At 44.4% G+C, this 14,243-nt stretch overlaps 2 protein-coding genes across 3 annotated transcripts in view; one reads left to right on the top strand and one right to left on the bottom strand.

Moving 5' to 3' along the window:
- Positions 1-67: 67 nt before the first annotated feature.
- Positions 68-11,811, bottom strand: piwil1 (piwi-like RNA-mediated gene silencing 1). Of its 2 annotated transcripts, none has more exons than XM_035379192.1 (21): positions 10,963-11,811; positions 10,452-10,535; positions 10,166-10,265; positions 8,786-8,914; positions 8,488-8,702; positions 8,047-8,168; positions 7,825-7,905; positions 7,294-7,491; positions 6,701-6,809; positions 6,153-6,279; positions 5,745-5,862; positions 5,154-5,268; positions 4,604-4,791; positions 4,017-4,089; positions 3,197-3,397; positions 2,868-2,971; positions 2,510-2,580; positions 2,251-2,404; positions 2,012-2,137; positions 1,756-1,903; positions 68-1,426 (listed from the first exon to the last, which is right to left on the bottom strand). In XM_035379192.1, exons 2-21 carry the CDS (start codon positions 10,518-10,520, stop codon positions 1,310-1,312), a joined length of 2,565 nt encoding a protein of 854 aa, XP_035235083.1. In that variant the 5' UTR covers positions 10,521-10,535; positions 10,963-11,811; the 3' UTR covers positions 68-1,309. The 2 variants fall into 2 exon arrangements, with proteins under 2 accessions (XP_035235083.1, XP_035235082.1); XM_035379191.1 differs by having other exon boundaries at positions 10,452-10,521; positions 10,963-11,809.
- LOC118206445 (transmembrane protein 132C) overlaps positions 11,359-14,243 on the top strand; it is a 126,810-nt gene continuing 123,925 nt past the window's right edge. Inside the window, exons 1-2 of the mRNA XM_035379190.1 lie at positions 11,359-11,387; positions 13,461-13,553. The gene's annotated coding sequence lies outside the window, so the exon portion shown is untranslated. The remainder of the gene's footprint in view (positions 11,388-13,460; positions 13,554-14,243) is intronic.

Below are 14,243 nucleotides of genomic sequence, written 5' to 3'. Positions count from 1 at the left end.
TTTATCAAAATAAATTTGATATTTTGTAATGTTTGTCTTGTTATATTTTGAAAAATGAAATGCACTATTCCTTATTCAACAAAGGTTTTATTCACACCATTTCAGTACACCATACACATAGGAAACAACTTTATCTTCTGGAGAACTCTTCCACACAATTTAACTGAATAAGAACCAAAGTTTTATTTTTGTTTGTTTTTTTGACCATCCTTAGCAAAACCGTCTTAAGTCAAGTAACTTCACTTAGGGCAACAAAGATGAATATAGTTGCAAATGAAAAGTAGGCAGACCAGCAGCAAAATGAATACTCCAGAGTTTTCACTGTTAAACCAAAAACGGGCCTTCTTTACCAATGGTTGGTATTCAAAGGGAGCCATACTTCCACTTGTGTGCCCATTAAAAGTACTGATTAACAGCAAACTTAAGGAAACAGCTGACATTATGGCTCAGCCAGCCAACTTATCAGTAGTTTTAGTAAAAAAAAAAAAAAAAAAAAAACTCATCATAGACCCTTGTGTGCAACTATATATACACATATATATATGTATGTGTGGGTCTGTCAGTATTCAGTTTATAAGTGCTGCTGGTGGTGACTGTGCCATTTAGTTCAAGATAATTCAACTTGTTCTTTTAATTTACATTTGATCAATAAAATAACTTTTTACCTTTTTCCTTATACTTCATACTGATATACCACCTCATGAGTAACTCAATGATAAATGGCTCTTCCCAACTCGAAAGCAGGGATAACTGCTGCAAGTTTCTAGAAAAGAAATTGAAATACGTGCCAACGACCTGAAAAGATGAAGTTACATTCACATGTATACATGTGTCGCCGGTGTTGAAGAGAACACCGCTCAACTTTCTAATATTGCTCAAAGCAACTGAAAAAATCCTACCACTGACTGAGTAGACCTTTTACTAATGACCTTTAATGCTACTGTAAACACCGAAACAAGCCTGTGCACACAAACATGTCCACCATTACATTCAAATGAACATCTTAACAGAAACTGAAATCAGGTTTTTACATTCCTGTTCGGTGTCCTATTTCTGAGTTACGCACACTGCCAAAGAACTTGGCATCATTATGTAGATGCAAGGGTTGAAACAGTAAATATGAAACAAACTTTAGTCCGTTTAACCAACCATCACGTTGCTCCCAAAAAGCAGTCAAACAAGTCTTTAGGTACCTTAAAAAAAGATTTTCTTTTTAAATTAAAAAAATAAAAAGGATTTAAAACAAGTGTTCGTAAAATGAAAATTTCAAACAAATGCGCTCGCTGAATGAAAATTCTCCGTTCCCCCATTACAGGTAGTAGAGGAAGTCATCCAGGTGCAGGCTGGGGGTCCTGTGGATGCTCTGGCCCACCAGGAAGGCCAGCTTGTGGGCATACTGGCAGGGTGCAGGCACCCGGATGATCCCCTGAATTAATGAGGGACACCAAGTTACAACCTGAAGACCCAAATCCTAACGGGCTTGGATGGGAGTTAAATACATTTCATATTTCTCCAGATGAATTCAGATATTCTAATTCAAACCACGGACCCAGGTTGAGACAGATGTCGCAGTATCAATTAAAGCCATGCCTTCGTTTCAAGACATTTTTTGATCTACAAAAATTAGAATTTATTATTTTTAGAATTTAATCTTAGGGTGAACTACCCATTAAATACCCTGAAAATATCAGTTGTAAATAATTTTAAGACCAACCAGGACAGGAGTGTAGAATGTAGAACGCAGCGTTTTGTTACCTGCCAGTTGTAGTAGAGGTGGCACAGTTTGTAGGTCAGCCGCTGCATGTGGTCCGGTTTGAGCCCGTTGCTGTCGAACACCACGTTGTAGTGAGTCGGGGAGACGCTCCCCATGCGAACGGCCTGACTGATGATGAAGAAGTCGTACCTGAAAACCACACCGCAGCACAGAAAGGAATTGGACTGGATGACGTCTTCGTACCGCCACACTGAGAGCGCTCGTGCACCGCGAGCGCGTACGCCTGGCGTCACGTACCATTCGGGGCGCGTCACCTCCGTGTCGATGACCGTTCCTGGCGGCGGGTTGGCCAGCTTCCCGTCCAGCCGGGCGAAAAAGCGGGAGCTGATCCGCTTCTTCACCACCACGACCGACAGCTTGGGCCTGGGGGACAAGCAGGCGTTAGCGTGGCTCTGCCAGGCATCGCTGGGGAGAGAGCGAGCGCTAAAAGCAGGGGTGTGTGTGTGTGTGTGTGTGTGTGTGTGTGTGTGTCTCACGCGTAGTCCTGCCCCAGGGCCCGGATGGAGTCCATGATCTGCGGGACCTCGTAGTTGACCACGCTCTGGAGCATGCCGTCGCCCACGCCGTCCCGGTACACGATGATGCGGGCCGGCAGGCAGTTGTTGTACTTCAGCCACGCCTTCAGAGCCTCTGGAGATGGGAAAAAGGCGCTTTAGGCACGGGCCGCACCTCGTAGCAAAGCCTGCGCCAGGCTAGCGAACTGCAGTACACTGCCAGACCACTGACTCAACTTGCCTTGCAGCGCCACCTTCAGGCCGTCCATGATCTCCTGCCCACGGTCCTGCATCACGCACTTGGAAAACCATCTGGAAGATGAAGGGAACTTCACTTGCATTTGACACACAAGGACGAAAGAAATGGACCAAGTACACTGGGACACTTGCTTTTCAAGAAATTACATTTTCAAATGACTTAACATGAAAAACCAAGGAAAAACACAGATCTTACATCCATTTAACTTGCCAAATTACTTAAAAAAAAATTTCAACAGTAAAACTTCAAGCGCCCAAACTATCCCCACCAGTATAATCCCCACCAGTGCCTTTCCTAGGGGTAACTCCCAGCAGAGCCCACTCCAGTGTGGAACCCCTACCTTGACATTCCCTGGTTGAGGCTGGCCACTAGAGCCCCGATGGACCTCTTCCCAGCAGCGGTGTCATGGTAACAATCAATCCCCACGATCATCAGATGCTTGAGCTGGGGAACAAGTGCCAGTTACAGAGCATAGCAGGGTTCAGAGGTATGAGAAGTGTAACTGTGATTTATTAAACCTTTTAGCACACGCAAAACCAGTAACATGACTGACGACTGGCCATGGTATGTTCTGCACCAATCATTGGTTGTGTTATTAGTTTATGTGCGCTAAAAGGTTTTGTACATGCTAATGCATTACTCGCATGTGTGTTTGAACACGTTTCTTACCGGGATTTCCACGCTCCACAGCTCGCCGCCCATCTTGCAGTTTATCTGCAGAGCGATCTTGGTGGCGATGGTCATGAGGGCCTGAGGCCGGCTGAGGGTTCGAGCCACCACGCACTGGCTGGGAGTGGGACACTCCACGCACAGGTACTTCTTCACGCAGTCGTACTTGTCCTTGCGGTTAGTGGGCAGAATCACCACCACCTGGGGAGACAGGGTTCGTTCAGCTTGAAGAGGCGGGTCGTTGTGGTCAGTGCGCCCGGAAGCACCACCTGAACAGGGGGGAGAATGTGCTGATCTGCTGTGGTCAGCACAGAGGAGTTTTCACCCATTTTAATTATTCAATTCCCACCTAAATGCAACATCTGTTTCCTTTGCAAGATTTTAGTCAAAGTTTTAGCCGATTCTGAATCAACGTTTAACGTCAGACTCAAACCTCATGAAATAACACCTTAGGCCTGCACATTACTAGAATAAGGATTAAGCGCACATGTCACAAACTACAACTGTTTTATTTCAGTTATTTACAGAATGAACTCTGATGCTTTCCTGCATCACAAAGACACAATTCGTAATAAGGAGCACAAACAGCAGTCATGACAGCGGCGTGTGCTCACTGACTAAAACAGCTAAACAAACATGTAGGATTGGTTTTGCTGTGGATTTCAGTCCTTTGATTGGTATATAATTTGTGATGGATAGAATAATAGACACCTGTTCTGGAGTACTGGCAGATGGTGTAGCCTGTTGGGTTTTGCTAAGATTTTAAAATCTCACCACATGATGGCAGTCCTGCATTCTATAAGGCTGCGTGCACACCTACCATCTGAGTACCCGGGCCAACGTTCTGCTGCAGAGACCTGAGCAGAGCGTCCTGCCTGTCGTCATACTCAATCCTGCAGAGAAATAAGACAACGGCCATTAACTGCCTTCTGGAGCGGAAGGCTTGTAACACAACGCTAGTTATGCTTATGTCTGGAAGACTGTGTCATTTCTGCCAGCCTTGCTTGCCCATATCAAGCAAAATTAATTACCAACACTTCTTTGATTAGATTACAAAGACTCAAGTACAGTACACATTTCCATGAAAGGTCAAACGGATTGTGAGATGTCTTTTACAGACTGTACTGTTTAAACATTCAGTAAATATGCTGCATTGACATTAAACACTGCATTAACCCAAACAAAAATAAATCTGTCATTAAAATATTCATCTGACTAAAATATTCAAGCACTGAACTGAAGACTTCACTTTGAAGATTTCACTTTGAACAGTTTCTTCTGTTCAGTCATTTTAAATTGTATTTTTTTAGGAAGGCTCAGGGGCAAGTCATTTTTTTAGCATCAATAGCCTCTAAATCTGCCCTGAAGTTAACCCTCTGGCTCCCCCCACAGTCAGTCATGGCTCACATGACTGCTCTCTGCATCTTGATTCCCAGGGGCTGGGACACTCGACCCAGAGTCTGCAGCAGGGACTGTGCCATGTCGCCGTTGCGCCGCGTGTAGAACATCACCCAGGACTCCAGGGGGCGGGACCTGATCAGGGGCAGCCCCCTCATCTCCTTCGACCAGTCCGCCATCCAGGGATTATACTCATACTGGTAACAGGGTAGGACAGCATAAGGACTTCACAATACAAACACATTACCCTGACACTGTATGTATAATCACAAATAAGCACATTTACAGCATGCATTCATTATATATAACAGTATCTTAAACAGCTGCCTCTCTAATGTGCATATGCTGTGTCATACTGGCCCATCACAGCCATAATCTTGGTATCGGGCTAATACCGTTAAATTAGTTTTAACCCCTTGCTGGTCGATATCCCTATGACACCAGTATTACTGTGCACCCCTAATAAAACCCACACATTTAAAGAAATTGGATGCTTCATTTCACTGCTTTAACAAAAACCCCTCCCCACGTGTTCCCTCTCCCCCAGGGCATCACAGACCGTCTTGGGCCCCTGCACGATCCTCTCTGCGGGCAGGACGCGGGCCTGGATGTTCACCAGCTTGTTGTCGAAGTTCAGCCCCCAGGTGTTGAGCTCCGCCTGAGCCTCCGTGTTCCTGGGAGGCAGCGGGGAGCGCGTTAGCCTGCTCTCTCCCTCTACGCTACGGCAGCGCTACTTAGTGCAGGTCACAGGGACCCACTGAACACGCACTACACTGCTAGCTCTGCTTTAATTATGAGCACTAACCAGCATCGGCTCCCTCACAGAAGTATTAAATATAGATTTAAATAGTTCATCTTTTCCTTAATTGGCACAAACACCTCTCCCTCGTCTCTTTCATAATGGGATGCGCACATCCCGTCTCTCTAGAGGCTGACTGAATTGTCTGAACATAAGCCATCTTTACACAGTGGATTCTGAGGGCCAGGGCTGACAAACTTTACCATTTAAAGTTCCATGACACAATCGGTGATACTAATGCAGCTAATTTAAGGCAGTTCAAAGCATTTATCACTCCAATTAAAGGCCGCAAAGGACAACAGCTAACCTTAAAACAATTACAACTGAGTGTCGGCCTTGGGAAAGTCATACTTGTGGATGTTGTTGATGAAGCGGCTGAGTCGGTTTTCTCTCTGCTCCGGTGTAAGTCTGGTGTGGGATGAGAGATCCTTCATGATGTTGAAGTCGCTGCGCATTTTGTCTGTCAGGCCTGAGTGAAGGGAAGGGGGTCAGTAAATGTGACGGGGAGGTCAGGGAAGCAGCAGGCAATGTGCCGACTCATTCAGGCTGGGGATTCCCACAACACGCTCAGAAAAATCCTGTGTTTTTACCCCTTTCAAGAACATTTAGCCAATATCTCATCCACTACATGGCTACATATCTAATATAGCCCCATAGACTCAAACATGACTCAAACAGCACGGCAGGCCTGTGGTTGGGGGCCAGGTAAAGGTGTCACGTTTACTGACTCTTCCTGAATTTGACTTAGACCACACCCACCTGTCAGGTAGCACAGCTCAGGCACCAGCATGGCAGGCCCAGGGGGCGGAGCTCCCGCAGGGCCCAGCCTCTTCACGTGACTGATCAGCAGCACCTGGTTCCCGTCGGTGATGTCCAGACCGTATTGCTGTATAGTACGAACATTGAAATTTGGTGGTTACAAACAGGAAAAAAGAAAACAAAAGAAAACAAAAAAAAAAATTGCAACAATTCCTAAAATGTTCACTTTAATGAAGCTTCATAGACTTTTCCTTTCTAAGTGCAATCAGACAGCAATGGTTGTTGTAAATTACGATAAAATTAATTTATGTAAAATCTTTGGCAGATGCTTTTATTCCAGAGGGACTCCAGAGCTTAGATCAGCATTTTCATACAGAGAGCCAAGTTAGCTGGTTCATTCAAAACAATGACTGGGAATTGCACTGCAATCTCACCCTCAATCCCACCCTGGGGCTTAAGATGTCTCACACATGTAACTTGGCAACAGCTGACTGGAAACAAAATGGAATACATGGCATGGTCGAGCAGGGACTCCAAGGTGCACTCACGGTCTTGTAGTAGTTTTTGAAGGAGATCTCAGAGTCCCCCCTTTTGAAGGTGTTGTTTGGGGTGTGATCCCATGCGATGTCGTCAATTCGATATGTTTTGTTGTTGTACCTAGAAGAGCAAATACAGCGTACAAAATTTAATTCCACATTGTTTGTAACATCCTTTTTCTGTACACCAGCATAAATTCCAAAAAAATATTTTTGAAACATGTTAAAACTTGCGTGGATATAATCAAGTGTCATACTCATCAGAATACTTAGTGTCTCTAACAGAGGGCTGTCAGACTGCAGTCCTGGGGGGCAGCAGTGTGTTTCAACACTTGACTGACCTAAGTACCTGATTGGCTGAAGAGTTCACACACCTAGAGTCCAAAACCTCAGAAACCTGCACACTGCAGACCTTCAGAACTAGCATGACAACAGCTTCAAAACATTAACACGTTTGACACCTCACCTCTTTTCAATCCAACAGAAGCCATTTGTGAATTCTAACCTTCAGCACCCATTACGAGCCAGTGAATCTGGCAACACAGTTCTCAGTATCAGCCTACAGAAGAGAAAGGGTGCTAATTGCTCCATTGGCCGTGCCTTACTTGGTGAGCACGATGAGCCCCACCAGCTCCTTGGTGCAGGCCTCGGGGAAGTGCTCGGGCCCGCACTCCTTCCTCAGCCGGCCCATCACGCTCAGCACCGTCTCGCTGCGCAGCACCTTGTGGCTCACGTCCGTGCACAGCATGATGCTCGACTCGTACTGCAGGATGGTGGTGGTGAAGCCCGGCCAGATCGTCAGCCTACCGTTCAAAACAAGTGTACGGTTATAAAACCTACACCGGGGATTCTGAATTTACAGTTCCGCAGGGTCACTCTTGCATCGGTGTGTGTAGTACAAACCTAAATGGACTGGTAAATGGACTGCATTTATATAGCGCTTTTATCCAAAGCGCTTTACAATTGATGCCTCTCATTCGCCAGAGCAGTTAGGGGTTAGGTGTCTTGCTCAAGGACACTTCGACACGCCTAGGGCGGGGTTTGAACCGGCAACCCTCCGACTGCCAGACAATCGGTCTTACCTCCTGAGCTATGTCGCCTCCTCACAAACCTGTGCTCCCACGAGCGACACAAACCTGTGCTGGGGGATGTTGAGGGGGTCGCTGGGGTTGTAGTAATGGCGGCCGATCTGCTGCATGTTCAGCATCCTCAGCACTCTGTAAGTAGAAGTACATTTATGGGGTTTCTCTATGCAGCACGCAGGGGCTCTGCGTGTCACTGCCCTGATGCCTTTCATAGCCTAAAGGAAGACTGCCTAAAGTGGCCGGTGAGCAGCTGCAGGGAGGCTCCAGCCTGACCTTCTGAAGATGATGTTGTAGAACTGAAGGCACACCGGGGAGGTGGGGGGCAGCTCGTTGGTCAGCGTGACCGTGATCTTCACCTTCTCGCCGTGCCTGGTCTCACTGTGCAGCACCGTCTCCTGCACACCACACGCATTTACAGCATTACATCGTCTGCACAGCTGCTCCGGACAGGGACTACAATCCCAACAATTCTTACCGCAATACATTAGCACAGTATCATGTTCCGTGGTAAATCGACTCTTACAGAGTACATACGATCGGACTCCTAAGTACTCTGCTAGAGTTTAATTAACACTGCACATGTGCATTACCTCCCATTAAACTATAATCATATAGTGTTCCCCATTGGTTACTCTCACTCTGAGCTAGGAAACACTAATGAACAGCGTGCTGGGGGGACGGATGTGCGGGGGACGGAGCGGCGGGATGCCGCACCGTGTTGTGGAGCCTGCGTGGGAGGAAGAGGATGGCCCCGTCGAAGGTGCGCGCGGTGCCCAGCGTCTCGTCGTGCTGGAAGAGGAGGGCGGAGCGCAGGCGGCGGGACTCCATGGGGGGGTTGTAGTCCACGTGGTACTGGAAGAGCACCCACTGGGGCCGGGACAGGATGCGGAAGAAGTTGGCCCTCAGCTCGATGGGAGCCCCGGAAACACCTTTGGGAGAGAGAGTCGGCCGCGTTCAGCGTGCGCCGGTGCAACGCGCCCGTCCTCCCCACAGAGCCGGGCGGCGTACGCACCGGACTTGGACTCCTTGACGTGCTCCATGGCCTGCCGGGTGTTGATTCCGGCATCGTGAAAGTCGCGCCGCCGCCCGCCCCTCTCCCCGATCTTCACCTGCGCGAAGCCAGCCGAGATCTGGAAGATGGCTGCGCAAGGGCAGCACAAAGAGACGCGTGAGCTCGGCGAGAACTCCACAAACGCGGCCATGGTAATCAGCCGACCTTGCTGTGTGCCGGGGATTTCCGTCACCTAAAATTCCCCCTATCCCTTTACATACAGGGCTGTTTCTCAAGCAACTGCGTGGTTTTTCTTATTAACTGATAAACTGAATAAAAAGAGCAGTTTCTGTTGATGTTCTCTTAGCAGAACTTCATATAACAGAAAATCTAATTTCCCCAAAGATCTAAATATACTGTTTCTGCTTACTATTCTGAACAGGCTCTAATAGCGATTGGTCTTGGTCAACTTTGGATAAGTAAATTCTGACCAATTCCAACTTAAAATCACAAATGAAGAATTTCAGCACTATATTTAAAATGTACCCAAAAAACTATGAAGTATAACATTTTCTAGAAAGCATCAGATGTCTGTACTTTATAGCATGAGATTACTGTTCTTTCTTCTCTGACTGAAGCATTATTTGACTGCCAGCAAGATTCCCAAGTGGGAAGAACGCCATGGGCATCCTGAAAGATCACAGATACACTGCATTATATCTTAAGCTAAACTTCTTCATTTCCCATTGTTATTTTAGTTATACCAGTGTGGATGTGGATTCTTGATACACTTAATTGAAACACTACTGCCTTGTATTTTTACCAATTTAACTTAGTAGCCAATACTTCAGATGTCAAATTATAAGTATTCACTGACGACGCAACAATGATAGTCTTAGTAGGAAACCAAGGTTAAAATTTTAAAAACACATTGGTTAAAATTCTAATCCTTCCTATTTTCATCCCTGTTCCCTATGGCTTCTGACAGACAGGTCCACTTGATTGACATGAAATGTGGTTAATCTGCTGCTTTTGAGAACTTTGTTACATTAAGCACGTCCATTCATGATACCCACACGATTGTGCACTCAAAAGATTGTGGTATGTTCATGTAAATGTCCAATATTACCTAATAGTAAAATGATAACTTTGACAATGCATTTTATGTGGGGCAGTGCAATTGTGGTGGTGGCATGAATAAATTTGGTTGTAGTTTGGACATGCAGGTGGGCCAGTGTCATTGTACACTTCAGAAGGAACTACTTGTTGCCTGCATAGTACCAACCTAAATCTCAAGCACAGACAGTATAAAAATCGCTGCTTGGACCCCTAATTAGCTACGTGATTGGCCAACAATCCTGCTCAGGACAAGAGTTAAGATTTATAGCCAACATTTGCTACCTTCCTTAGCAACAGTTCCCGGAGCTGTTCTCTGCCGTCCACGCCCCACCAGCTCACCGGCCTCTGAAGGAACTTCCCGCGCCGGCTCCTCCGATGGGGGCTGAAATAACATTGGTACGTTTAATACACATTTGTCCCTGCAAAACAAACATGGAGCGCCAAAATAGAGATTATATGGCACGTCACCCGTTTCAGAAAATGCGCTGCTGTGCTTCAAGAAACTGGGCACAGCTAACCACGGTTCAGTCGGAACTGTTAATTACATAGAAATGTGGAAGATTCTCACCACTCCTGGAGGCCCGGTCTCCTGTCCACGGGCTCGTCCCCTCGATCTAGCTCTAGCTCGGCCGGTCATTCTGTAATGAAGAAACTAAGATTTGCCCTATTTTTTTCCGTGCCTTAAGTTCAAAACTAAATTGTATTGCCATTAGACAACGTTCACCGTATGAAATTGACCACATTGCTACTTAACTAGAGGCCTATACACGTGGTTAGGCCGTAAACATTAGCTAGCTACCAAGCTGCCCAATGTGCTGACAGGGCAGCTGTTTTCCATGCCATTTTGTAAACTTTAAGTGAATTATGTAATCAGCAATTACTTTCGCCAGGCGAAATTATTCTAAAGGTTAGGTAGCTAGAAACTAATAAAGAAAATCTACAATTATTTGCTAAATTTGAGCTAATAAACATTCCGTTTGACAAACTTAAACTAGTCAGCTATAAAATTTGTAAAGTGAACGCTCACTTTATGATATATACATATAACATAAACAATACAGTATTGTATATTATAATACCTCGTAAGATGATGAACTTCTAATTTTCCTCGTTGTGCGCCTTCAAAAAACTTGGAATGTACACTAATTAAACCACACCCGTCGTTATAAGGCAACCATTGGTTCGTTAATCTTAGTATCCCTACGCGTGTAATACAGCAGTGGTCTGCTGCATAAGATGTAAAATGATGTTACACTAATTTTTCTACTTAATTTTGCATTATTATTAATATTCAGCAGAAAGAATGTCGATAGTTTTGTTTGTTCATAGGTAAATTGGTTTCAAAAGTTAAGTGGATCTACTTTTTTGTACGGATACTGTGCACATGAAGATTTTTGCAACTGACTGTGCGCAGTTTGCAACTTTGCAACTTGTCGTCGAGAGCAACATGATGACTTTCCACTAGATGGCGCCGGAAGAATGGCCTGACTTCTAAATCGCAGCGGTGGGATTTCGTTTCTTAATGTCAATTTTATTCACACCGTTATAGCAAGTGCATTCACAGTTACCGAGCTGGCCACGTCGCTATGGCAAATGATTTATAAATTTGTTGAGTTTCTAACATGTTCTCTTCATCTTAGTTTAACTAGGTCACTTGTTTTTTTTTAACTACCTTTCCAATTGAAATTTGTATTGCAGCTCTTTTTTGAGGTAGGAAAATGTTTTATGACTAATACGTAGCCAGGAATTTATAAACCTCTCAAATCATGACAGCACTGAGAAAATTATTAACTGGGAATTGCTTTTTGCGGGATGTGTTTTCGTGTTACTTGATTTTTGTAAAACAAACAAAAAAGTAAGTGTATAAAGGCACTTGTGTCTATTATTGAGAGTGCCTCTGCAAAAAAATAAAAACACGCTATTTGGATAAAAAGCATCTGAATATGTTATATTAGGAATTTTAAGTGGACAGACGAGCGCGCACTTTCTCTCTCTCTCTCTCTCTCTCTCTCTCTCTCTACTTTTGTTATTAAATAGAGAGAGTAAAAAAGTAATGTAGTGTAGTAAACAGTCTCGTGTATCAAATACAATGTGCAGTGCCTTTGCATGAATGCATTAGAATCCACTGGAAGAAGAAAGCTAATCGTGTGTGCCTAATGTGCTCTACACCTTTAAGCCCTGTACGTTCACCATTGCCTGGGTTTTGCAGATAGAAGTTCCCCTACTGTGCCACAGTCACTTGTTTATTCATCTCCTTGTATTTTGATGGAAACAACATCAGTGGACCCCAGAACATCTGAGTTTACTGGGAGACACATGAATCAGCAAGAGCACAAATTCAAAGTGGATTTTCCTTCTAATTTTCTCTGGAAGCCCACGGGGATTTAGGCCAGTATCTTCTTGTGTGATTTTACGCAAATATGATAAATTGGCATATTTGTTAATTCAAGGTCTCTCAATTGTGGTTTTATTTGCCGCAACACCATGCTGCTTGGTTGCGCTTGGTCGAATGTAAAAAATAACCATTTAAAAGATGTGATCAAAGAATGCCAATTCCATAACTCATTTTTCATTTGGATGTTCCCAGCCTGAAGTTTGTATGCTCGGACAGTCCTTTGAGCACCTGGGTCCAAACCACAGCTGGTTTAATCTGCAGGGCAAAAAAAAACAAAAACATCAGCAATGTTTTGTATACAAAGGTGCTTTACATTTATTTTCCTCACTATGTCAGATCTGTTGTGATTCACATTCTTGGTTATGTGACCTTCCATTTTGAGTGCCTGTTTACACCAGAAGGCTGTGGGTTCTGTGCCCAGCTGTGTCACACCATATTTTAAACAAATTTAATTGCCTCTCTGGTTGGCACTTATGTTAAAAGAGAGATTTGGGCAATAGCTGCATGATAGACTGGTGTCTCGGGTGTGTATTTGTGCATTATGATGAATCTGAGCAGCTGCAACCTGTCAATCCTCATTTGTGTCATCTCATAAACCACCCAAGTTGGAGCATTATTATTTACCAGTTGTGTGCAGAGGCCAGTTTTTAACTGCAATTTAGGGAGCCAACAAGTTTCCTAAAGAGCGTGCAGGGCTTGTCGTTCCCTTCCTTGTTTCGACGCCCCTGCTGAGTTTGCTGAAAGATTAATGATTCAGATGTTGAGGATTCTGCGGCAAAGTCACACATTGCCTCTCTCCCGGTACATTACCATGCCCACATTATGAGCCACCATTAAATTTTTCCTCTCTCCCTCATCTCGCCCCACTCTCACTCTCGGTCCTCAAAAAAAAAAACGAAAAAAAAAATCACTTGGCACCTTAGAGGGCATTCTAAGGAAGATGTACGTTAGTCTTTCATGTCTGAGATCTAAGACTGATTACAGATTCAGACCTGAGGGACACGTCTGATAGGAATTGCACCAGTCACTGTTTACCTGCCTTAAAAGGAGAGGAGGAATCAGACTCTAAAAAATGCAAAAGAAAAAAGATTTTAGCACAGGGTGATGCACATTTCCAAGCATTGTCATTACCTTAAATATTCACCTCTTTGTGTTCTTTATTCCTTTTATTGTTTGTTTTAGATCCAAGTCTGCGCCCTTCGGTGAACTACAAATCCCAGAAACCTTTCTACACATTACCATATGAGAAGAGGACGTCAGACATTTTGAACTGGGGTAAGTGTTTATTTCTGGTACCAGTGATCTGCAAAAAATAGTGCCCATGAGTATTCAAGTATATATGCCTTTTCACATTCCCCAAGTTTACTTGCTGCATTTATAAACACAATTCACAAGTGAGTTCTAGATAGGTTAAGAAAGACACTGTGATAAACAAACTTCAGCTAGCCAAGCACATGGGTAATACACAGTTATGAACCTTAATCCTTTCAGCAGGGGAAAATAGTGAACCATCTTGTAGAAGGCAAGCATAATGGCATTTTGTTCTCCTGGGGCTTTTGATGCCAAGTGTTTCTCTATTAACAGTGCTGACACATTTTATAAGATCTATAAAATGCAAATGAGAAATGAATACTGTATAGAATGTGCTGTTGCAACACCTGGAGCACTGAACTCATCCCCAATGGCAACACAATGTAAAATGGGCTTGTGTTCCCCGATGCGTAAACATACCCCTTTTGTCACTCAAAGGATGGGTTGGTTGGCCCTCAGTGATGTCTCCTTACTGATGCGTAGCAATGTTCAGAATCTAGCATTGCTATTTTGTCATTCCTTTTTGTCCATTTTTCAGAGAAACTAAGACCTTGGTCAGTGCAGTTGGTCTGCTAGAGAGGATTATATCCTCTCTAGTCTTAGTGTAGCTGCTTCTTGTGTGCATCAAATTAGTATGGTACTTAAAAACAGGCA

Source organism: Anguilla anguilla, chromosome 10 (assembly GCF_013347855.1).
Source record: "Anguilla anguilla isolate fAngAng1 chromosome 10, fAngAng1.pri, whole genome shotgun sequence".
Classification (NCBI taxonomy): Eukaryota; Metazoa; Chordata; class Actinopteri; order Anguilliformes; family Anguillidae; genus Anguilla; species Anguilla anguilla.
Note: the sequence above shows the minus strand (reverse complement) of the source record. Positions and strands in the feature narration are given on the sequence as shown.